Source organism: Chiloscyllium punctatum, chromosome 9 (assembly GCF_047496795.1).
Source record: "Chiloscyllium punctatum isolate Juve2018m chromosome 9, sChiPun1.3, whole genome shotgun sequence".
Taxonomy (NCBI): domain Eukaryota; kingdom Metazoa; phylum Chordata; class Chondrichthyes; order Orectolobiformes; family Hemiscylliidae; genus Chiloscyllium; species Chiloscyllium punctatum.
In genome coordinates, this window is record NC_092747.1 from 117108260 (window position 1) to 117132201 (window position 23942).

A 23942-nucleotide genomic window follows, 5' to 3' on the forward strand; every position below is an offset into this window, starting at 1 on the left:
ACACAACATCCTGTCATTGGTATTGGGGCAAAATCTATTTCCTGCCTTTCACGTATCTGTCTAAATACCTTTTAAATGTTTCTATCATCCATTGCTACCTCCTCCCCTGGCAGCATATTCGAGGCCCTTTGTACCACCCCTTTGTACAAATGAAATACCTGCCTCGCACATCTCCTTTAAACTTTCTACCTCTCACTATAAACCTATGTCCCCAGTATTTGACATTTCCACCCTGGGAAAGAAATCGCTATTGATTGTCATAAAAACCTAACTGAGACACTTCTCTTTTATGGAAAGTAAAACTATTGCCCTTACCTGACCTGGCCTACATGTGACTCCTGACCCATAGTAGTGTGGTTGACCGTCCTCTGAAATAGGAGAAAGTGAGGATTGCAGATGCTGGAGATCAGAATTGAAAAATGTGTTGCTGGAAAAGCGCAGCAGGTCAGGTAGCATCCAAGGAGCAGGAGAATTGACGTTTCAGGCATAAGCCCTTCTCCACTGAAATAGCCTAGTAAGCCATTGTTATGGATGATACCAAGTCCATCATCCCCCAAATATAGTAAAGAGATAGCTTAGACCCTAACTTTAATATTTATTTAAAGGCAAGTGTTAAAGTGTTGTGTTCCAAATGTGATTCGATTGGTCCACCACTAGGCTTTAATCAAAACAGACTTTACTCGTACAACAGTTAAAATACAAAAAAAAACTGGCATACGTTTAACTCTGTTGAAAATACTTAACAAGATAATATATTATTTAACCACTAATCATCAACTGCTCCAGTGTAGGCAGCACACCCTTTGGCAAAATGCAATTCAGCAGAACAGCTATGATTTTTTTCATGTTGTCTCCCTTTAGTCCAGAAAAATGAAATACCAAAAGAAACAGTTTCCCTCTTCTTATTTCTAAGAGGAAGCCGCTTGTCTAAGACTCTATTGGCAGAGAACTCAAACTTTTTTTTAAACTTCAGCAACCTGATGCAATCTTCAACTAACTCAAGATCAAACAGAAAGCAAAACCCAAAGTTTCTTGGTTCAGTGTGAATTCTGACTCTGCCCACTCATGCGTCTTTTATCGAATTAAAACCACCACCTATGGATAACTTTCAGCTGTTTACGAACAGCCTGTCTGAAAGAGATATTCTGACACCGAAGACATCTTTCTTAAAGGCACAGTACTATCACACTGTTCAGTTGTAACAATTGCTAGAATGGATCTTCAAGACGGCAGCTCCCACCATATAACTATGATATATTTTTATTTTTGTGTTTAAAAATTGTGCTCTGCAAAGAACAGATTTACAAAGAGGGTTGCATAATTTCACAGCAAGGATTAAACAACTACTGTGAACTTTTCTGTGACTATGTATTCCTGCAATGGTACAACTGGTATACTAAACAAGTGGAGTTAATTGAGCAAGTTGGAACTAAAAAGTTAGAGACACAAACACAGGAAAGGAGACATAATGAGTAGTTATTTTCAACAGAAATTGTTTATTTGCAGAAGTTGCTGTGCCGTTTGAAATGATAAATCAAAAGCATCACGGCTTGGTATGGCAACTGCTCTTCCCAGGGCTATAAGAAACTATGGAAAGTCGTCAACACAGCCTAGGCCATCACACAAGCCAACTGATTCCATCTACACTTCCCGAAAAGGCAGCCATGTCAATGACCCCTCCCACCCTCATCCATGCTGACCAGATATCCTCACCTAATCTAGTTCCATTTGATTCGATTAGATTTCCTACAGTATGGAAACAAGTCCTTCAATCCAACCAGTCTACACCGACCCTCCGAACAGTAACCCACCCAGACCCATTTCCTTCTGACTAATGCAGCTAGCACTATGGGCAATTTAACATGACCAATTCACATGACCTGCACATATTTAGCCAGGATTTGGCGCATATCCCTCCAAACACTTCCTATTCATGTACCCATTCAGATGCCTTTTAAATTTCTAATTGTACCAGCCTCCACCACTTCCTCTGGCTGCTCATTCCATACACGCACCACCCTCTGCATGAAAAGTTGCCTCTTCTGTCCATTTAAAATTTTTCCCCGTCTTCTATAAAAAAACCAAAACTTCCTTCTAGACTTGTCTATAAAATATTTCAAAACTGACACGTGCATGCCTTTGACCAAGGAGGCAGCGGGGGCGGGGAGTCAGTGCATTTCTTGTTTGAGATTACTAGACTTGTTTAATGGACAATATGCAATGCACCAGTGTATGATACTGGAATAAATGTTAATGTTACAACTGTAATACTAAAATATTTCACCCAGCATTTTACATATTGCTGAGTACTTCATATATTTTGCACTGACTGGCAGTTGAGATGGAAGTTTTCAAATCTTGGAATATGGCTCAAGCTCATAACCTTCCAAGAAAGAGCTTAGAGTGCTAACACTGAAGGGATCCAAATCTCCTGTGGGTAGCAGGAATCATATACACATTTCTCCAACATACCAATTGTGATCAAGACCCAGGTAGATTTACCATGTACAATCCTGAACTATTACAGAGGAACCTCGATTAGCTGGCTGTTGACTATCTGAATTTCCGATTATCCAGACTAGATCGCAAGGTCTCGATACTTGGCTAAACTGTTATCCAGCATTCGATTATCCAAATAAAATACTCCCCGCCCATGTCATTCAGAGGTTCCTCTTCATACCAAATGACTAGGTCTTTACTCCCACGTATTCTCTATTTTTGCTGGGCAGCATCTCAGCCTGTTAAATGGAGTGAAGTAATTAATTGCCTATAAAGTGCTTTGGGAGATCCTGAGGCCCATATTTTTCACTTTGTCATCCAGATGTAAAGTGAATCCAAGCTTAAAAGAAACAGTGAGATCATCAGTCACCTTGTAAGGAACGTGTGAATATGAAATACTGTAATAATCAAGTTCTCAATGCCCAAGTGTAATATTACACTATCAGTTTAGCTTGTGAACATGATTGCCATACACTAGTTAAACCAAAGGGTCTACTGCATTTCCATGCTGTATGACTATTTTTAGTTTTAATCAAACAGCATGGGTGTTCAGCACCCTCAACTGGTTAAATGAAGGACTGCAACTGTGCAGATTATTGTTACTGAACATAGTGCCTTGTTTCTTTCTAAGTGCATTTACATTAAGCACGTGGGTGTGCATAATAGTTTACTGGTCTCCAATTACACCACTGTAATCTATTTCAAATGGCATAATTTTAATTGTCGTAAGATTTTCTTTAAAAATTCATTTAGACGGGAAATTGCCTTGGACTCAGCGTCAGAGACTCCCATAAACTGATCCCTATGAACTATTAAGTCTGTATTTTTCTTTTAAATTCCCAACAGCTAAGGACAAGAAATTAAACTGAATGGTCAGAGAACCCCTGGTACTATACTCTAGCAAGCCAGAGTACATCATGTGCGACAGTATGGTCGCTCATCTTTGGTAAACAGATCTGAGACAGACTAAGAATAATCTGTTATCATCAAGCCAGGGCATCAAGTATAACTCAATCCTAAAAAAATGAGCAATGTCAATCTGGTGAAGCTAAGACACAGAACTAATTACAAGCCAAATAGTGACACAGCATGCAGTAGACAGGGCTACGTGATCCCACAATGAACAGAACAGACCCAAACAGCCAGTTCTGAATGGTCAACAATGAATAGGAAGCACCTGCACAAATATCTACACCCTCAATGATTGTTGTCAGTCTTCACTCAAGTGGATTAATTCAAGGGGTTGCACGCTGCAATGAACATGGGCCTTGAAATAGTACTGAAGACTCCCATTTCAAAAACTAGCTACACCAGGAGTCAAGGCTCTTCCAGTACAAACATAACACTGGTATCTACATGGCAACACCAAAAATTGCCTTTGGTGTGTTCTATCCGCAAAAAAAACAGATAAAAAGTCCAACCTGGCCACCAATTGTCACCCTTTCATTTATTCTAGATCATCAAGAAAATGGTGGAATGGGTCAATGTTGGCACACCAGCATATGTTCATTGACATCTTGCTCATTTGACAGTCAGTTTGGAGTCTGCCAGGGTCACACCTCCTGACCACATTACAGCCTTAGTTCAAATAGGGTCAAGAGAGGTGGAACAGCAAGGAAGCCAATATGACATCAAGGAATTTGAGTAAAACTGGATCAAAAGGAATCAGACATTAGTTCCTTACCTTATACCATACTGCGACAATTCCTCAGGATAGTGTCCTAGGTCTAACCATCTTCAGTTGTTTTATCAATGACATCCTTCTATCATGAGGTCAGCAATTTGGATGGTCACTAATAACTTCATTAGTTTCAGCATTATTTCAGCCTCATCAGATACTGAACCAACATGGTTATGTTCAGTAAAACATAGAAAATATCCATGGTTGAGCCTGGAAGTGGCAAGTAAATTAAAACCACACAAGTGCCAGACAATGATCATCTCAAACATGAGAGAATCAACATCCCGGGGGTTACCACTGACCAGAAACTGAACCAGGCCATCCATTTTAGTTACTGTGGCTACAAGAGTAGGTCAGGGTATCGAATTCTGCAGAGCATAACTCATCTTTTTTTTAAGCCAAATCTATACAATTTCCATGCCAGGGTTGAGACGAATACAGTACTCTGCACTAACCTGAACTTCAACAACACAAGATGTTCCAATATCCAGAACAAAGCAACCTCTTCAACTGGCACTATCAACCAACTTCAACATTTACTAAAGTCACCATCACACAGCATATTAGCAATGTACACCACCTATAAGATACAGTGCATTAACTAACCAAGACTCCAATGACATCACCTTCCAAACCCAAGATCTCTACCACCTAAAAGGACAAGGGTAGTAGATTCATGGGAACATCAACTCCTTCAAGTATGTCCAAACTACATCTCATGCTGATTTGGAATGACTTCATCATTTCCTTCACTGTGGCTGGGTCATAATCTTGGAACTCCTTCGCTACTGCACTGTAAATATGTTAAGGCCCTACCCCCCCTCCCCACAACCCCCAAAAGAACTGCAATGGTTTAAGAAGACAGCTTATCCCTAACTTCTTAAAAACAATAAGGGAGGGGCAAGAAATTCTGGTCTAGCCAGGGACTCCCACATGAAAGAATAAAACAATTAAAAAAGAATCAAAAGTTGACTATTTCAACTAACAGGCAACGAATATGCCCAGGCAGCTCAATATCTCAAATGGGATAGAAGCCATCTTAAGTAGTGATCTGTATGAGAAAGGTTGCAACCAGCCATTTAGTGCAGGAAATCTCAGGAAAAATAGATAACGGAGAGAGGGTTCATAGCCAAAGGAGCACAAAGGGGAGATCTTTCAGAGATCATTTGTCGTGATGCAGGAAGACTCCAGGTAATCTGCAATGATTTAAGTTTTAAAATATCAATACACAAAAAGGTGATAGAAAATGGTCTTTCACTCAACAGAAAACTGGTCTCTTTCCATGTCTCTTGTGAAGCATCAATCTTGGAGACATAGAAGCAAAGAGCTATTGATATAGTGTTTGAGGTGGACTTCAAACAATGACAAGCATAGCTTCTGAGCAGAACATTCGGCTTGGTATGTCAATTTCAAAGGGTGATCAGACTAGTCTTTCTGGAAGCTTCCGATAGTCTCAATGATCAATGAACAAGTCACCTGACTCTTGGAAACTATCACAGCATCGTTTTAAAACAAAGTTGTAGTTTGGAAGCTTCCCCACACTTCCACTACTTGCCTTTAAACAACCACCAAACCTTAAACAGATTGTTGTTTGTAGCAAGCTGCCCGGCTCTCAGGACAACTCCATACAACCCTGTCATGGTAGACGCTGCAAGACGTGTCAGAGTGTGGACATAGATACCACCTTTATGTGTGGGGACACCTCCCACCTTGTACATGGCAGGTACTCATGTGACTCAGCCAACGTTGTCTATCTTATACGTTGCAGGCAAGGAAGCCCGGAGGCATGGTACATTGGGGAAACAAAGCAAAGGCTATGACAACGGATGAATGGGCACCGCACAACAATTAACAGATAGGAGGGTTCCCTCCCAGTTGGGGAACACTTCAGTGGCCCAGGACATTCAGCCTCGGACCTTCAGGTGACCATCCTCCAAGGTGGACTTCGGAACAGGTAGCAGAGGAAAGTGGCCGAGCAGAGGCTGATAGCTAAGTTCGGTCCCCAAAGGGAGGGCCTCAACCAGGACCTTGGGTTCATGTCACATTACAGGTGATCACCATTGCACTACCCCACACAGACACACACACACACAGACACACACCCACACAGACACACACTTCCTGCATTTCTCATACTCTCAACTCCCAACCCAGACAGCCAGACACACAGACAGACAAAGACCCACATGCACACACATTTTGTGGGGTGAATTTGTACTTGCAGAGTTACATTGTACTTTGCTCAAAAACTACATGCATTCATGTAGAACTCTGAGCTCAAAAACTGCATGAATTTATGTAAAACTCCCATTATCTCACTTTTTAGATTAGAATCAATTTAAACATCATGGCATAGACAGAGAACACAGGGGGCCAACACCTTCAACATATTGTCTAGCTATCACCATTGTTAACAGCTAACCCGAGAATGCAACTTTTAAAAAAAAGGTTTTGTGATTTACACATGAAAGAAGTGAAACTATCACTGTATTCTAACAGATGAAAGGCTTAACAGACAATCAATTTTTCAATGTATAATTTCAGTTACATCACACTGTAAATTTTTGCTATAAATTCTGTGTGTTAGGATTGAGCCCTCCACTACCACCTGATGAAGGAGCGTCGCTCCGAAAGCTACTGTGCTTCCAATTAAACCTGTTGGACTATAACCTGGTGTTGTGTGATTTTTAATTTTGTACTCCAAATTAGTAAGCAAGGTCGACACATTTAGAAACAGAATCGTACAACAATTTCTGAATACATTTTCACTTTGCCCCCCTGAATGCTTTCTTACTTTTGAAAGGAATTGCAAAATTGCAGTTAAACGGATGACAGCATCAAATAAAAGCTATTAGATAAAATGTTAAATGGAAAATGGTACAAAGTATAAGTAGAAATGTATTTACTTAAAAGTAATATTGATGTACAATGTAAAGAAAGGACAAACTTGCATTTATTTTCTATTTTTCATGTCTTCAGGATGCCCTAACATGCACAATGATTACATCTGAAATAGTGCCACAGGTGTAAGGCAGGGTTTGTATTGCAGCAAACAGTCTGATTGAACAACACTTATTTAAGGGATGACTGCACTAATTTAAACAGTCGAAACAAGTCAAGGCACAACTAAGATCAGAATGTGAGAAGGAATGAAATAGAAGTGCACAAGAAAATAATTAAGTCAAGTCATCACATATGTTATCAGGTGAGCAAGTAACCACCCAAGAGAACTAAAAAAAAACCACAAATGTATGTTGCACTTACACTTTCAAAAGACATCTGAAGAAATACTGTGCAATCCAAAATGCTAGTTTAATACCCTCTAAGAATTCAGCATAAACTTTAGGGATAGTTAAGAAATTGGGTGCAGATGCTGTAGATCAGAGCTGATAATGTGTTGCTGGAAAAGCGCAGCAGGTCAGGCAGCATCCAAGGAGCAGGAGAATCAACGTTTCGGGCATGAGCCCTTCAGGAATGAGGAAAGTGTCCAGCAGGCTAAGATAAAAGGTAGGGAGGAGGGACTTGGGGGAGGGACGTTGGAAATGCGATAGGTGGAAGGAGGTCAACACCCTCACCTTGACATCCACTCTGACAATCTGGGAGGAGAAGTTTAAATACCACATCCAAATAGGAACAGAGATATGCCTTAAAACTATGGAGGAACTATTCCCCTGTACCCTTGGACCTTCCATGAAAACACTTGACTCTGCGCTAGTTTATTTTCTGATTATATGAATGGCAGTAAACTGGAAATGGAGGTAGTGCAACAAGACCCAGGTATCCTTGTGCAGTTGCTAAATGTGATCGTTTAGGTGCCGCAGGCAATGAAGAAAGCAAACAATATGTTGGCTTTCAGAAGAAGAAAGCAAACAGTATGTTGGCTTTCAGAGTGAGAGGATTAGAGCATAGGAGCAGGGATGGGATGCGACAGGTGGACAGGGCCTTGGTGAGACCACGCCTGGAATATTGTGTGCAGTTTTGATCTCCTTATCTAAGGAAAGATACTTCTGGCAATGGAGGGAGTGCAACGAACTGCCATCAGAATGATTCCTGGGATGGTAGAACTGCCATATGAACAGACACTGCATCACTTAGTACTACATTCAATGTAGCTTAGAAGGATAAGCTGCTGGAGGTGGGCAGGGGCGCAGGCTCTCAGAAACCTGTAAAAATCAAAGAGAACTTGACAGAATAAATGCAGAAAAGATGTTCCTGATGACCAGTGAGTACAGAACCAGGGGTCACAGTTTCAGGAGATGGGGTAGACCATTTAGGACCGAGGGCAAGAGAAATTTCTTCATTGACTAAATGGTGAGCCTGTGAAATTCTCTGACACAGGAAGCAGTTGTGGCCAACATACTTAGGCAAAAGGGGTCAAAAGGTAAGGGGCAAAAGAGGGAACAGGGTACTGAGTTGGATGATCAACCATGATCACAATGGTTGAGCATTTTGAAGGGCCAAAGTGCCCACTCTTGCTTCTCTTTTCCAGGTTTCTAAAAGCAAAACAAAATGAAGGCAGAGGTTCTGACTTGAAAATGTTGGAGCTCACTATTCAGTGCAGAAGGTTTTAAAGAACCTAATCAAAAGGTGACATGCTGTGTTTCAAGGTTACTCTGCGAAGCCATGCATAGATAGGCTACAGGAGTTATCAGGGAAAATAAAGTGATAGATGACCAGAAGGCCTGGGTGACGTTTGTAGGCCAATTAGAAATGCCACAAAGAGCAATTATCCAGTTTGCCGCTGGTCTCCTTATATAACAAAAATAGGCTGCCATCAGTGTCATCACATTATAATAATTTATACTAGTATAAGGAAATTACTAATTTTTGTGGAATGAGGTTCTAAAACTTTGGAAGGGTGCAAATAACAGTACGGGTGTGGCATCTCCTATTGATGCACAAGATACTGCTACAGGAATGGGAATATAGCGTCTGAAGAATGGGACAGGGTGTTGCAGAAAGAATGGTCCCTTTGGTATGAATATTTGATCATGGCATCACACTGGATCTGGCAGAAGTAGCAAACAAAACTGCATAAAATATCCTACAACACTGACAAATTATGATTGAACTATATTGTGCCTTGGTCAGAATGAAGTTTAAATGCCACCTCCTGTTCTGGCTATTAAGACAAGCAGGAAACACATTACCCCCTAATAAGTTAAAGTTCTGTCCAGTCAACCACAAAGTGGAATTGTGTGCAATGCAGGCTATCTAGGAATCAGAGGACATCAGTCTGTCCTCAGGAATTAAGAAGTGAAGGAGTACGCAAACCAGATTAAAAAGTAATTAAATTTTCCAGTTGGGGAAGAGGACAGGAATTGCTGCTGTTAGTCATCAATGTAACAGCAAATGTGGAAGGAATGGACCTGTGTATGATCAGAACAAAGACCAACTACATATTTAATTAAATTGATTGATTGATTGATTTTATTTGTCACGTGTATCAAAGCACAGTGAAAAGTTTTGTTTGCGAACTGTACAGGCAAGGGCTATACATAATTAGGACCTATGTGAAGTCATAAAACGTAGAACAGTACAGCACAATACAGGCTCTTTGGCCCGCGACGTTGTGCCAACCTCTAAGATCAAACTAACCTATATACCCTTCATTGTAGTATCATCCATGTGTATATCCAAGAATCATTTAAATGTCCTTAATGTATTTGACTCTACTACCACCTCTAGCAGTGCATGCCATGCACCCACCACTCTGTCTGTAAAGAACCAAACTCTGACATCTCCCCTAAACCTTCTTCTAATCACCATATTATGCCCCCTTGTGACAGCCATTTCTGCCCAGGGAAAAAAGGCTCTGACAATTCACTCTATTTATGCCTCTCATCATCTTGTACACCTCTATCAAATCACCTCTCATTCTTCTTCATTCCAATCAGAAAAGCCTTGACTCCCTCAACCTTTCATCATAAGACATGCCCTACAGTCCAGGCAGCATCCTGGTAAATCTCTTCTGCATCCTCTGTAAAGATTCTACATCCTTCCTGTAATGAGGCGACCAAAGCTGAACACAGGGCTCTGCAGCCTTACCTTGCAGCTCTTAAACTCAATCCCCCTGCTAATGAAAGCCAATACACCATATACCAACAACCCTATTGACTTGGGTGGCAACTTTGAGGGATCTATGGACATGGACACCAAGATCCTTTTGTTCCTCCACACTGCCAAGAATCTTGTCTTTAACCCTGTATTCTGCATTCAAATTTCACCTTCCAAAATGAATCACTTCACATTTTTCTAGATGGAATTCCATCTGCCATTTATCAACCCAGTTCTGCATCCTGTCAATGGCCTGTTGCAAATTACAACAGGCCTCCACACTATCTACCACTCCACCAACCTTTGTGTCATCGACAAACTTACTAACCCACTCATCTGTTTCCTCATCCAAGTCACTTATAAAGTCACAAAATGCAGAGGTCCCAGAACAGATCCCTGCAGAACACCACTGGTCAAGCTCAAGGCTGAATACTTTCCATGTACCACCACCCTCTGTCTTGCATAGGCCAGCCAATTCCGAATCCAGACAGCCAAATCTCCCTGTATCCCATGCCTCCTTACTTTCTCAATGAGCCTACCATGGGGTACCTTATCAAATGCCTTGCTAAAATCCATGTACACCACATCCACTGCTCTAACTTTAATGAGTTTTGTCACATCCGCAAAGAATTCAAAAAGGCTCGAGAGGCATGGTCTGCCACTCATAAAGCCATCTCTAATCAAACTATGGTTTTCCAAGTAATCATAAATCCTGTCTCTCAGAATCCTCTCAATAATTTGCCCATGACTGATGTAAAACTGACTGGTCTGTAATTCCCAGGATTATCCTTATTCCCGTTCTTGAGCAAGGGAATAACATTTGCCACCCTCCAATTATCTAGCACTACTTTAGTGGACAACGAGGACGCAAAGATCATCGCCAAAGGTGCTACAATCTCTTCCCATGCTTCCCATATGAACTTTGGGTATATCCCACCTGGCCCAGGGACTTATCTATCCCTACGTTTTTCAAACTTTTCAGTAGATCCTCCTTCTTAACATCAACCTGTTTGAACATATCAGCCTGTTTCACGTGTCCTCACAAATGTCACGGTCCCTCTCAGTAGTGAATACTGAGGCAAAGTACTCATTAAGGACCTCCTCTGCCTCCAGACGCAAGTTCCCTCTACTATCCCTAATCGGTCCAACCTTCACTCTGGCCATCCTCTTGTTCCTCATAAAATGTCTTAGGATTTTCTTTATTCCTACCCACTAAAGCCTTTTCATGCCTCTTGCTCTCCTAAGTCCATGTTTCAGTTGCTTCCTGGCTACCTTGTAACTTTCTAGAGCGCTATCTGATCCTTGTCTCCTCAACCTTAAGTGAGCTTCCTTCTTTCTCTTGACTAGATGTTCCACATCCCTTGGTATCCAAGGCTCCTTCATCCTACCATTCCTTCCTTGCTGGACAAACCTATCCAGCGTTATCAGCAACTGCTCCCTAAACAACTTGCACATTTCTGTCAAACATTTCCCTGAGAACATCTGTTCCCAATTTAAACACCCTAGTGTAAGTTCCTGTATAAGTGAGTTGGAGTCAAAGGAGAAGTTGATCAATGTGATTCAGCCTTGTGAGCAGTATGGTGGGCGACGTTCCCTCTAAGCTGTGTGGCTACAGGAAAGTCTGTTCATGCTGTTTGGCATACCATGCACGGTTTCCACTTCAAAAGCTGCTGCTATGCACAGATCTCAGGTGGTCTATGCAGCAGCAAGTAAAGTTAAAGGGACCGTTGGCGGTGAAGCATAATGATTGGTTAGGCTTCTGGTCAAGGAAGAAATGGAGAGCTCTCAGGATGCTGGAAAATGTAGGTGTACAGCGGCTGGACATTTGCAAGTTCTTGTTGTAGATTGCTCAAAGTTAAAAATCACACAGCACCAGGTTATAGCCCAACAGGTTTATTTGGAAGCACTAGCTTTCGGAGCACAGCTCCTTCATCAGCTGGTTGTGGAGTAGAAGATCATAAGACACAGAATTTATAGCAAAAGTTTACAGTGTGATGTAACTGAAATTATATATTGAAAAAGACCTGGATTGTTTAAGTCTCTCATTTTTTAGAATGAACATATTGGTTTCAGTTCTTTCATACGTAAATCGCAAAACTTTTTTTTAAAAGTTACATTCCCAGGTGTACTTTAAAAATTGGTGTCATTGTTGGCCCAGATAATGTACTGAAGGTGTGAGCTGCCCTGCATGAGCCACAATGGTCAGACTGAGTCTAATCTAAAAAAGTGGATTTTCAGAATCTTACATGAATTCATGCAGGTTTTCAGCAAAGTAAAATGTAATTCTGCAAGTACAAATTCACTCCACAAATCTATGTGTGTATGTGTGCAGGTGGGTGGGTGTGTGTGTATGTTTGGGGGTGGTTATGATTGTCTGAGAGACAGTACGGGTATGTGCACGAGTGTTTTGTAGGTGTAACACTGAGCTCTTGGTCATGCATCATCCAAATTTTTCATCCCTCTCTCATTCTAACATCACAAACCTCATTCACCAACGGATCCAATAATGCTGAATATAAACTCAAAGAATGGTACCGCATCATTCCAGTTTACACTTTATTAATCTCCTGGGACTGAACTGGGTTCAACAATTAGAGACCATAAACTTTGCCTCTGATTCTTTGATAGTAATTACTGACCATGATTCTGCTTTTCCCAATTATATCTTTGATAGATTTAGCTTCCTTCTTGTCTCATTGACATCTTTTACTTTGCAGCATCATTCTGTTTGTTATTTAGTGTCTGCTCCTCTCCACTCTATGATAAATCTTTGCTTTTGTTCACCACAAGTATCTTTATCCTGAAACAAAACTGTTAAAATTACTGCATCTGCAGTATTTTGTCTTTGATGTTTTTTCTGACCAACAGCCACTAATACAGAATTTCCAACAGTTTCAGTTTGTGCAAATACACAAATCTAATGGCAATGATTAATAATCCAATAGTGTTTTTCATTTGATTTTATTGTAGGTATAGTAAGTGGAGTTTAAAGAAGGCAATCAGTTTTAAAACCCTCTCAATTCTGAAGCCATTCAACTGAAGGAGTTTGCAACAGACTTTAGGGCTAGGTAAAAATAATGACTGCAGATGCTGGAAACCAGATTCTGCATTATTGGTGGTGGAGAGCACAGCAGTTCAGGAAGCTCCTTGGATGCTGCCTGAACTGCTGTGCTCTTCCAGCACCACTAATCCAGACTTTAGGGCTATACATACAGAACTAAAATTTGAGAGAGAGACATTACTCTAACCAGACTCCTTGCATTCAAGTGACCAGTTTGGGCAGAGCCAGGTAATCACATCCAGGACAGTAGGTTGCAACTGTCTGCTGCATAATCACAAATGGAAAATCTTGCATGTGCAAGGCAACAGTGCAATTGGGCATAATTTTTTCCTTACCATTATAGAAAAATCCTTGATGTGATCAATAATAATTGACAGTTTAATTATTGCAGTGAAAAATGTTTATGATTGAATAAAAGCATTTTTAAGAAGGATAGCCGATCTGTCAACTATGAATTGCTTACTTTCAAATGACTAAGAATTATAAAATAATAATGAATATGTAGTAGCTTCATGCGTGTGGATTTGTTATTTAGAACTTAACATGGGAAACATTTAAAATCTGCCCACTTGCACCCCTTGTTTTAAGAATATGAGCTTAATTCAAAGAATGTTCCAACCAAACACAATGAACAGAATTTCGTCATTATAACTATGAACTTAATTCAAGTGAACTAGCAAAGATCAGGTAAATGCAAAAAGTTATTTTGCATGTAACCTGCATTTAAAATTTCACGATCGGGTCAAATTCATCAATATAACTAGTTCAAACAACTTGTTATATATCCCCCCCCCCCCAAAACAATGAGTTGTTATTTAATAGAGACCACAATCTTACACATTTATACATAAAGAGTCACACATATCTTAAAGGTATGATGACAGCTACCTCCATTGACACCATGCATGAAACATTAAAACAGGAGATGAAATAGCTTATACTTAAGGGACAGAAACACAGATTTGTACAAGTAGGCAAGATTCTTCTGGGATCATATAAAAGAAAATGCCTCAATAACAATTCCGATACTATAATGTAAAAGATAATATATTAATTCTAACACTCTCACTTTTAGATTATCTTCAAAATATTTTACCTGACACTGCAATCAACCTGGGGTGGGGTGGGGAATCTCCCTCCGAGGGGGTGGGAGGCGGGGGGGGGCCGCGGGCAACGGGGGGGGGTTGAGGGCGGGGGGGAATGAGGGGGTGAGGATGGCGGGGGTGAAGGGGTGGGGGTGGGGGTGTGGGGAAGTGAGGGTTGGGGATGGGGCGAGTCCCCCAGGTAAAGGAGCACGATGCTCGAACCGCGCCTCGCTTTAAAATCCTGAACATAAACACAAACCTTCATGACTGTTCGGGAACAATCCGCATTCAACTGCTTCCCTCACACACAGACTCCATCTTTACACTGGGATGGGGGGGTGGGGAAACAACAGGCCGGAAATGACGACAGGCACCTCCATCAGCTTCCGCTCTCACAATATGGCGCCAAGGGCCTCGCAGCTCCTGGGACCCAGGGTGCGCCTGTGCAGCGCCGGCAGCTCCTGGGACCCAGGGTGCGCCTGTGCAGCGCCGGCAGCTCCTGGGACCCAGGGTGCGCCTGTGCAGCGCCGGCAGCTCCTGTGGCCCGGGGTGCGCCTGTGCAGCGCTGGCAGCTCCTTTCGGTGCTTATACAATTCTGATGAAGAGTCAGCTAGACTCGAAACGTTAGCTTGCTCTCTTACCACACATTCTACCTAACCCGCTATGATTTCCAACATTTTTATTGTTTTCACTGCGCCTATGCAGGACCAGCCAGCTCCTGTGGGTCAGTCTGCGCTTGTGCAGTTCCGACGCTGCTGGTGTCTGAGAATGCGCCTGTGCAGTACCGGCAGCTTCTGTGTGTCAATGCGCCTGTGCAGTACCGGCAGCTTGTGCGTCACTGCGCCTGTGCAGTCCTGGCAACTGGTGAATGCGCCTGCGCGGAGCCCGGCTGACCCCCGGGGTCGGGGAGCTGTGGTGATTTTTACCTGAAACAGTGAGTTGAGCCTCAGTCAGAGCGAAACGTTCCTCAATACTTTATTATCGTTAATGGCGACGGTTGTTGGATGTTGGTAGTGGCTGCTGTGTAATACTGATGATAGTGAGGGTTTACCGGATTGGCGGTTGCCCCTCCCCCCCATGAAGACTGTGGCCATTCAGCCCCAGCAGCTGCACCTCCATTCACCTTCACCTTCTGTGTTTTTCAAACTGAACCAGGCTCGACTATTCTGTCTGCTGTATCTCTATCTCTCTTCCATCCCCCTTCCCGTTCCTGTGACAAGCCACTATTGACAGTTGGTGCTTCCTCATCCTGTTTCATGTTTGTCTGGACAGGGCTGTTGGGAGTTAGCCCAGCCCTTTTCCATTCCTGAACCATCAGATCTTCAGTGCTCTGGAGGAGGTGAGGACTGCAGATGCTGGACAGTCAAGAGTTAAAGAGCGTGGTGCTGGAAAAGCACAGACGGTCAGGCAGCATCCGAGAGTCGAGGTTTCCAGCATAAGTCCTTCATCAAGAATGTGACAGGGAAGTGGGGCTGAGAGATTAAATAGATGGTGGGGGACAGGGGCCTGGGGATGGTGATAGGTAGATGGAGGTGGGAGTGTGATAGTGATAGGTTAGTGGGGAGGGTGTAGGTGGGAAGGTAAACAGACAGAGAACAATTCAAGAGGGTGGTGCTGAGTTGATGCTTCCTCTGGCAGTTCATTCCATACATGCAACATCCTCTGTATGAAAAAGCTGCCTCTTTGGACCTTTTTAGGACCCCTTTCTCCTCACACCTTAAATCTATGCCCTCTAGTTTTGGACTCCCCCCTACCCCCCCGCAATTTTATAAACTTCTATAACGTCATCGCTCAATCTCTGCTCCAGGGAAAATTACTGCAGCATATTCAGCCTCTCCCTATAGCTCAAACCCTCCCGTCCCAGCAACATCCTTGTAAATCTTTTATGCATCCTTTCAAGTTTATCAGCATCTTCCCTACCGCAGGGTGACCAGAATTGAATGCACTATTCCAAAAGTGGTCTAACCAATGTCCTGTACAGCTGCAAAATGACCTCCCAACTCCTATACTCAATGCCCTGCAAATAAAGGCAAACGTACCTTCATTACCCTATCTACATATAACTCCACTTTCAAGGAACTATGAACCTGCACTGCAAGGTTCTTTGTTAATTGCCATTAAGTGTATTTGATTGCCTTGCCAAAATGCAACATCTCACGTTTATCTAAACTGAAGTTCATCTGCCATTTTTTGGTGGCTGTCAGTGCTTTCTGTTTTTGTTGAACTTACTGCACGCTGCTTGATCTTCCAAAAGCAACAGAAGCAAATCCAAGTTTGACATCTCCTTCATTGTTCCATTTACTGGCAATAACAGGATTGAGATTTGATACCCATTCAAATGATGCTTCCTGGACAGAGTCATAAAGTTTTACAGTGTTGAAAGAAGCACTTCAGCCCATTGTGTGAAGGCCAGTCATCAAATGCTTATCTACTCTAGTTTTATTTTGCAGCACTTTGCCTGCGGTCTTGCATCCAATGATGCTTCAAATGATCATCTAAATGCTTCTTAAGCGTTACAAGACTCCTGCTTCTGCTACCCTTTCAGTCGTTGATTTCCAGGTACCCATCACCCTCGGGGTGAAAACATTTTTCCTTAAATCCTCTAAACCTTCTACCCTTCAGCTACAATTGGTGATTCTTTTCTCGTTTATGCCTCTTGCTTTATCTTTTGTGTCTTTCTTTGTCCCATTATCATCCCATTATGCCTTTTACAATGATCCCTTTTATCATTTAAACTCTACTATTTTCCACCCTGTCTCTCTCCCCATCACCCAGTCCTGACGAAGGGTTTCAGCCTGAAATGTTGACTTTCCTGCTTCTCAGATGCTGTTTGGCCTGCTTTGCTTTTCCAGCTTTGCATTTGTTTGCTTTGTACAGGTGTTCGGTTATCTCAGATTGCTGATTGACTGGAGTGTGGTGCAGAGTCAAGATTAGAGTGGTGCTGGAAAAGCACAGCAGGTCAGGCAGCATCCAAGGAGCAGGAGAATCAACGTTTCAGGCAAAGCCATGATTTGGAGATGCTGGTGTTGGACTGGGGTGTACATAGTTAAAAATCAAACAACAACAGGTTATATTCCAACAGGTTTATTTGGAAGCACTAGCTTTCGGATTGCTGCTCCTTCATCAGGGTGTTGTCAGCATTCCTGATGAAGGGCTTTTGCCAGAAATGTTGATTTTTCTGCTCCTCGGATGCTGCCTGACCTGCTGTGCTTTTCCAGCAGCAATCTAATCTTGATTCTGATCTCCAAAATTTACAGTATTCACCTTCACCTGGAGTGTGGTGCAGATGATACCAACCACAAATGGCATGGTGGCTTGCCTTACACCATTACTGATGTGAAGTAGTATCTCTAAAGCCTCTCCAACACATTTGAACTTGCCTCTGAAGTAAGATTCTTGTTATTTGTGCAAATCCCTAAAGGCTTTATAGCATTATTTCTCATTTCAGCTTTACACTTCCAGAACTGACTTAATGTCACAGTTCATACTGCAGTTGAGGAACTGCATGTCTGCACACTTGATTTCCATTTTCCATTTAGAGTTGCAACATCAATCACATTTTTTTTTGTCTGTTCATCAGGTGACAGCTAAGTCTACTTTTATGGACTTTCTTCAATGAGATTGTTACTTATACGAAAGAAAAATATCCATTCCACTTTTCATTTTCTTCCTGAATCTCAAGCTTTCCTATAGCTTCATCCTGGAAAGACCAGTTAACTCCCACTTGGGCACTGAAGTCTCTTAATTTCAGCATTAAATGTTGTGCATACTATAAAACAATGGCATTTCTATGTAGTGTCCACAATATTGAGTATGCACCATGTGCTTTGTCAACTATTTTCTTGAATTGTTTCAATTTAATTCATCTTCATCCTATGAATGGTTTTTCAAAAATGACAATTGCTTCCCTTCTCTTTAACCAAGTTTTTGATGATCTGTCCTAATGTTTCCTCCCTGTCTTTTGAATTGGTAGGTTACATCTGTGCATTATTACCCCGAGTTCAACATGTCTGCAGCATCTCCATCAAATAATTCGCTAATAAAGACTGTGGCCAGTAAAGTGCCTTTTTCTGACTTGTGTTCAACACTGGAAAAAATCCAGAAGAGTAGGTCCAGACCTGATAAAAATAAGTATTTCAAGGACTTTCTGGATTCATGGAGAAATTTTCATAACACACTCCATAAGAATGATTTAAACACTACTGATTCCTTCTACCCAGCACTGCGTCTAATTCTTCCTCAGCTCGAAAGGGAGAGGATGGCATATGGAATAAAAGAGACAATGCTTGCCAAACTTTACATTGATGTTCTTGGTCTACCAAAAGATGGAAAAGATGCACTTAAGCTTCTGAACTATCGAGCTCCAACCAGTTCACATGGAGAGGCTGGTGATTTTGCTGTGATTGCATATTTTGTTTTGAAGCAGAGGTGTCCAAATAAAGGCACGCTGTTTGTGCAGGATGTAAATGAACATTTGGATTCTATTGCACTCAATAATGCTGCCAAGAAAAAAGATTTGATCAAAAAGAGTCTGCTGCAGCTAATCTGTCAGAGTTCAGCTTTGGAACAAAAGTGGCTTATTCGTATGATCTTGAAAGATATGAAACTGGGTATCAGTCAGCAGACTATATTCCAGTTATTCCACCCAGATGCAGCAGAGCTTCACAGTGTAACGACAGATCTGGAGAAAGTTTGTAAACAGCTTCATGATCCTACAGTGTCCCTCAGTGATGTCTCTATCATGATGTTCTCTCCTTTTCGGCCAATGCTTGCCGCCATTGCTAACATAAAACACATTGAAAAGTTAATGCACAATCAGAGCTTCTATTTGGAAACTAAGCTGGATGGAGAGCGTATGCAGCTTCACAAGGACGGAGATGTTTACAAATATTTCTCGCGCAATGGATATGATTACACCCAGCAGTTCGGTGATTCTCCATTGCAAGGGTCCCTCACACCATTTATTCATAATACCTTCAAGAGCAATTTGCAGAACTGCATACTTGATGGAGAAATGATGGCCTACAACCCCATCACCCAAACCTTTACGCAGAAGGGCAACAAGTTTGACATCAAAAGAATGGTGGAAGACTCAGAATTGCAAACTTGTTTCTGTGTCTTTGATGTGTTAATGGTAAATAACCAGAAGCTGGCAAATGAAACCCTCAGGAAAAGGCATGAAATTCTTCAAACTCTCCTCACATCAGTGCCAGGGCGCATTCAGGTTGTGGAGAAAACTGAGATAAAATCAAGAAAGGATGTAGCTGATGCCCTAAATGAAGCAATAGATAAAAGGGAAGAAGGAATCATGGTGAAAGATCCTTTGTCTGTGTATAAACCAGACAAGCGTGGTGAAGGCTGGTCAAAAATTAAGCCGGAGTATGTTGATGGCTTGATGGATGAGCTTGATATCTTAATTGTTGGTGGTTACTTTGGTAAAGGACATCGCGGTGGAATGGTATCTCACTTCCTATGTGCTGTCGCAGAGCCTGCTTCACCTGGTGAGAAACCATCAGTCTTCCACTCGCTTTGCCGTGTCGGATCTGGGTACACCATGAAGGAATTGTATGATCTTGGGCAGAAACTGGCTGTACACTGGAAACCTTACCGCAAAAGAGATCCTCCATCAAATATTCTCTGTGGCACAGAAAAACCAGAGGTCTACATTGAGCCATGCAATTCCGTTATTCTTCAAGTTAAAGCAGCTGAGATTGTGAGCAGTGATATGTATAAAACTGGTTGCACCTTGCGTTTTCCGCGAATTGAAAAGATCAGAGATGATAAGGATTGGCATGATTGTATGACGTTACATGATTTGGATCAATTGCATGATAAGGCATCCGGGAAACTTGCATCAAGACATGTTGACCTAGATGATGAGGAACTGGACAAAAAAAAGCGTAAAATTCCTTCAAAGTCCAAAAAGTTGATTGGCATTGCGGAACAGTTTAAAGCCCAAGATCTGTCCAGTGTTGACAAAGTTTCTAATATTTTTGAAGATGTTGAATTTTGTGTCTTGAACGGTCTTGAAGACCATCCTAAAGCAGAACTAGAAAAGGGAATAGCTGAATGTGGAGGGTTGGTCGTGCAGAACCCTGGGCCAGACACTTATTGCGTTATTGTTGGCACAGTTAATATCCGCGTCAAAAACCTTATTGCTGCTAATGAGCTTGATGTGGTCAAAGCTGACTGGTTGGTGGACTGTTTGCAAAAGAAGTGTTTTATACCATGGCAACCCCAGTTTATGATTCATATGTCACCTTGCACAGAAAAACATTTTGCCCAGGAATATGATTGCTATGGAGACAGTTATTACGCTGATGTTGATAAAAGCCATCTGCGGGAGATATTCAAAAGAATGAGTAAACCAGAACACCATTTACCCTTTAAAGCTATTGCTGACTTGGAACAGCGTTACCTTTGGGATGCATCACCTCTATGTATGTTCAGACACTGCATTGTTTATGTAGATCTTTACACTATAATTGGTGATGCTAGTGCAAAGGTACATGGCACAAGCTTAGATTTGAGAGTTTTGGAGTTGCGATTTCACGGTGCACAATGCGTTACTAATTTGACCGAAGGTGTCTCTCATGTCGTCGTTGGTTGTGATGCACGACGTCTTTCCGAACTAAAATTGCTCAGGATGACATTTGAAAGGAAGTTCAAAATTGTACTGGAATCATGGGTAACTGATTCAGTAAAAGCAGGAAGTGTGCAAGATGAAAAGAATTACCTACTGTAGAAGAAATAATCACTGAAATATGAGCAAGATGTGGGCAGTGTAGATTTTGTCTGCAAAATTGCTTGAAGATCAGTGTATCTGAAGCTGTACAACTCGACTCAAAACTTACAGTTTTCTTCTTTTGTTGCACTTTTTTTTCTCATGAACACATTGCAATAGATGACCCAGATGGAACTTTTTAATTTTCGCTTTTCAGTTTGTCCTCCAAAAAGGATGAGTTTCTTAATACAAGCAAAAATACATCAATAATATTAGTATCTGATTATCATAAATTTCAGTTGGGTAACTAAAATGTTTGGCATCACTCCAGAAATGGAAAAGCAATCATCAATATTTAAATTTCAATATTGGTACGAAGGCTTCAGAAATAATGTTAAAGCAGCAAAAAAAAGTCAGTACTAGAGGTGAAAGTAACATCAAAATGTTGAACCTAATCATCATGAAGCTAATATTCTCATATTAAAATGTACATCCTTTACAGATAACTTTTTAACATCAGTCAAAAATCAGACACAGGAATCTTACCAGCTACTAACTTTCATAGTTAACAGTGAATAGTGTAGTCAGTCATTATTTACCTTGTCTGCCATTAAAATAATATAGAAGAACCGTGATTATCCAGGATTCGATTATCCGAATTTCGGATTATCCGTACAAGATTGTAAGGTCCTGATGCTTGGCTAAACTGTGTTATCCAGCATTTATTGTCTGAATTTTTGATTATCCAAACAAAATACTGCCCACCCGTGTTGGTCAGAAAATCGAGGTTCCTCTGTATTTACCATTTTCTCTAATACGACTGTTTGTTTCAAGTGGCATTTTGTGTCACCTTACAAACTGGAACTGTTTCAAGAATTGAAAGTGACACTTAATGAAGCTAGAATATTGGTTTAAGTTCGTGATGTATACCTCAAGTTCCTAACCAATCGTTGCACTATTCCAAGCAAACCAAAGAACAAGCTTTAAACAACATTATGGACAAAAGTACAAACTGAATGTTGTAAACTTTCCTTACTGAAAGGAAAAAGGAACAAACTGAAATTAAGACATTCCATGACTAATCAGGGTGAAGGTGGTGACATAAATTGTGAGACAGTGGAGGAGGATATGTGGTTTTGCAAATACTTGCTAATGTTTTAGAGGGTGTTCTCAAGCATGTTCATTCATCTCTTTAAGGGAGCTTCTGAGATTTTAACAATGATTATATATGTACTTTCAACACATACAGAATTCTCTGAATGCGTTAATCTTCATAGACCATAAAGTTATTTGTTTACCCAGTTAAATACCATTAGAATCTTTGACTTATTGAAACTGCAGGGGACTGGTACATTGTCTGAGAGCTGCTTAGTTTTGCTTCATTATCTGTAAAATGCATACATGTCAGGTCATCAGCTTTTTGCACCAGATGCTTCATTAATGTCTATATATTGATTTCCATTTTTGAAGTACATTATATTCCTTATTGTGTTGGAAGATGCATAAGTTGAGAATAATCCATGGTAGACCACATGATGTGGCAAGTAGTGGAGTCGGTTAATAATGGGTTGAAGTAAGGAAATGTCTCTGAATAAAAATTGTCTGACTTGCACATGCTGTTTCTATGTTATAAGTTAACTTTTTGGATGTTAAAGTAACTTTATCTTTTAAATGTGAAAGATTAATTTCTAACAATGAGTTGCTGATTTTCATCAGTGATGATACAAACAAGTCAATGAAAAAAATAGACTTTTTTTAAAGAAAGGAGCATTCCATCCCTGTTTTTGCTCCAAAACTAAATTGTAATTCAACATTAAAATGTATATTTTGAGTATCTTTAGCAATGATAAAATGATATTATTCTGAAAGAATTTTACATTTTTACTCAGTCTGGTGTTTATATGTGCTGATATTTTTCTCCATCTTAATATCATTAAGTTGTGCTTTGGAAAATTATTTAATAAAAATAAACTCTTTAAATGTGGAACATTTTGGCTATTTGTGCATTACATTGATATCCACGATTACATAATAATAGACATTACCCACTCTTTAAAAATGAAGACAACCAGATCATGAACAAGTGGCGGTTTCCTCTCCTCGAGGCAGGTGACCGATGTTCTAGAGCTGGGCACTAGATGAAGCTTGCAACCAGTGTGAAAGTCACAGATAATTCCACAGCAATGCAAACTCTCATAACCATATTTTCAAATCATCCACGCCTAGAAATATGAGACTCTACATGTCGCTCTTCTTTAACTTTGTGGGTTTATGTGGTATGCGGTATTACGATCATATAACTCTGAAAATCTTTCTGGTACTTGCAACTGCATTACAGTTTCCATATGCAGAGTAAGTTCGTTTTGAACTGAAGCCTGTGGCTTTATTCACTGCTTCCTAGTAATACTGATGTAGTCTGGAATTTGTTATCCATTGCCTGGGTGCCTCCATATCTTCACAAAAAGGACAGGTGTATTTTGGAAAATTATTTTGAAAAGGCAACTGATTGGGTAATTTCAATGATTTTTAACTAAAATTGTCACTTTTCGTTATCTGTTAGAAATTTGGTTTTACCATTTGCTACAAGCTTAATTTGTTACAAATAATGGCTTAGGAGAAAGCGAAGACTGCAGATACTGGAGATCAGAATCTAAAAGTGTGGCGCTGGAAAAGCACAGCCGGTCAGTCAGCATCCGAGGAGTAGGAGAGTCAGTGTTTCGAGGAGAAGCTCTTCAACCTGATGAAGAGCTCGAAACGTCAACTCTCCTGCTGTTTGGGTGCTGCCTGATCAGCTGTGCTTTTCCAGCAACACACTTTTTGACACAAATAATGGGT

General features: G+C 41.0%; 2 protein-coding genes across 4 annotated transcripts in view; one reads left to right on the plus strand and one right to left on the minus strand.

Annotated features, from left to right (window-relative positions):
- The window catches only part of abhd13 (abhydrolase domain containing 13), a 39393-nt gene extending 24283 nt beyond the window's left edge, over positions 1 to 15110 (minus strand). The window contains exon 1 of the mRNA XM_072578158.1: positions 14643 to 15110. The gene's annotated coding sequence lies outside the window, so the exon portion shown is untranslated. The remainder of the gene's footprint in view (positions 1 to 14642) is intronic.
- Positions 15111 to 15195: 85 nt separating this feature from the next.
- On the plus strand, positions 15196 to 23009 carry lig4 (ligase IV, DNA, ATP-dependent). 3 transcript variants are annotated; one of them, XM_072578155.1, is made up of 2 exons: positions 15196 to 15317; positions 18357 to 23009. In XM_072578155.1, the coding sequence occupies exon 2, from the start codon at positions 18390 to 18392 to the stop codon at positions 21126 to 21128; it is 2739 nt and encodes a 912-aa protein (XP_072434256.1). In that variant the 5' UTR covers positions 15196 to 15317; positions 18357 to 18389; the 3' UTR covers positions 21129 to 23009. The 3 variants fall into 3 exon arrangements, with proteins under 3 accessions (XP_072434256.1, XP_072434258.1, XP_072434255.1); XM_072578157.1 differs by lacking the exon at positions 15196 to 15317 and adding an exon at positions 15521 to 15722; XM_072578154.1 differs by lacking the exon at positions 15196 to 15317 and adding an exon at positions 16864 to 16942.
- The last annotated feature ends 933 nt before the right edge of the window (positions 23010 to 23942 follow it).

What these genes read in the sequence shown, in the direction of transcription:
- lig4 (XM_072578154.1), top strand. Translation starts at nt 16,883, where the DNA reads ATGCTTCTTAAGCGTTACAAGACTCCTGCTTCTGCTACCCTTTCAGTC. An exon ending in TTTCAGTCGTTGATTTCCAG is followed by an intron (nt 16,943 to 18,356) that starts GTACCCATCACC and finishes TTGAATTGGTAG; the next exon opens with GTTACATCTGTGCATTATTA.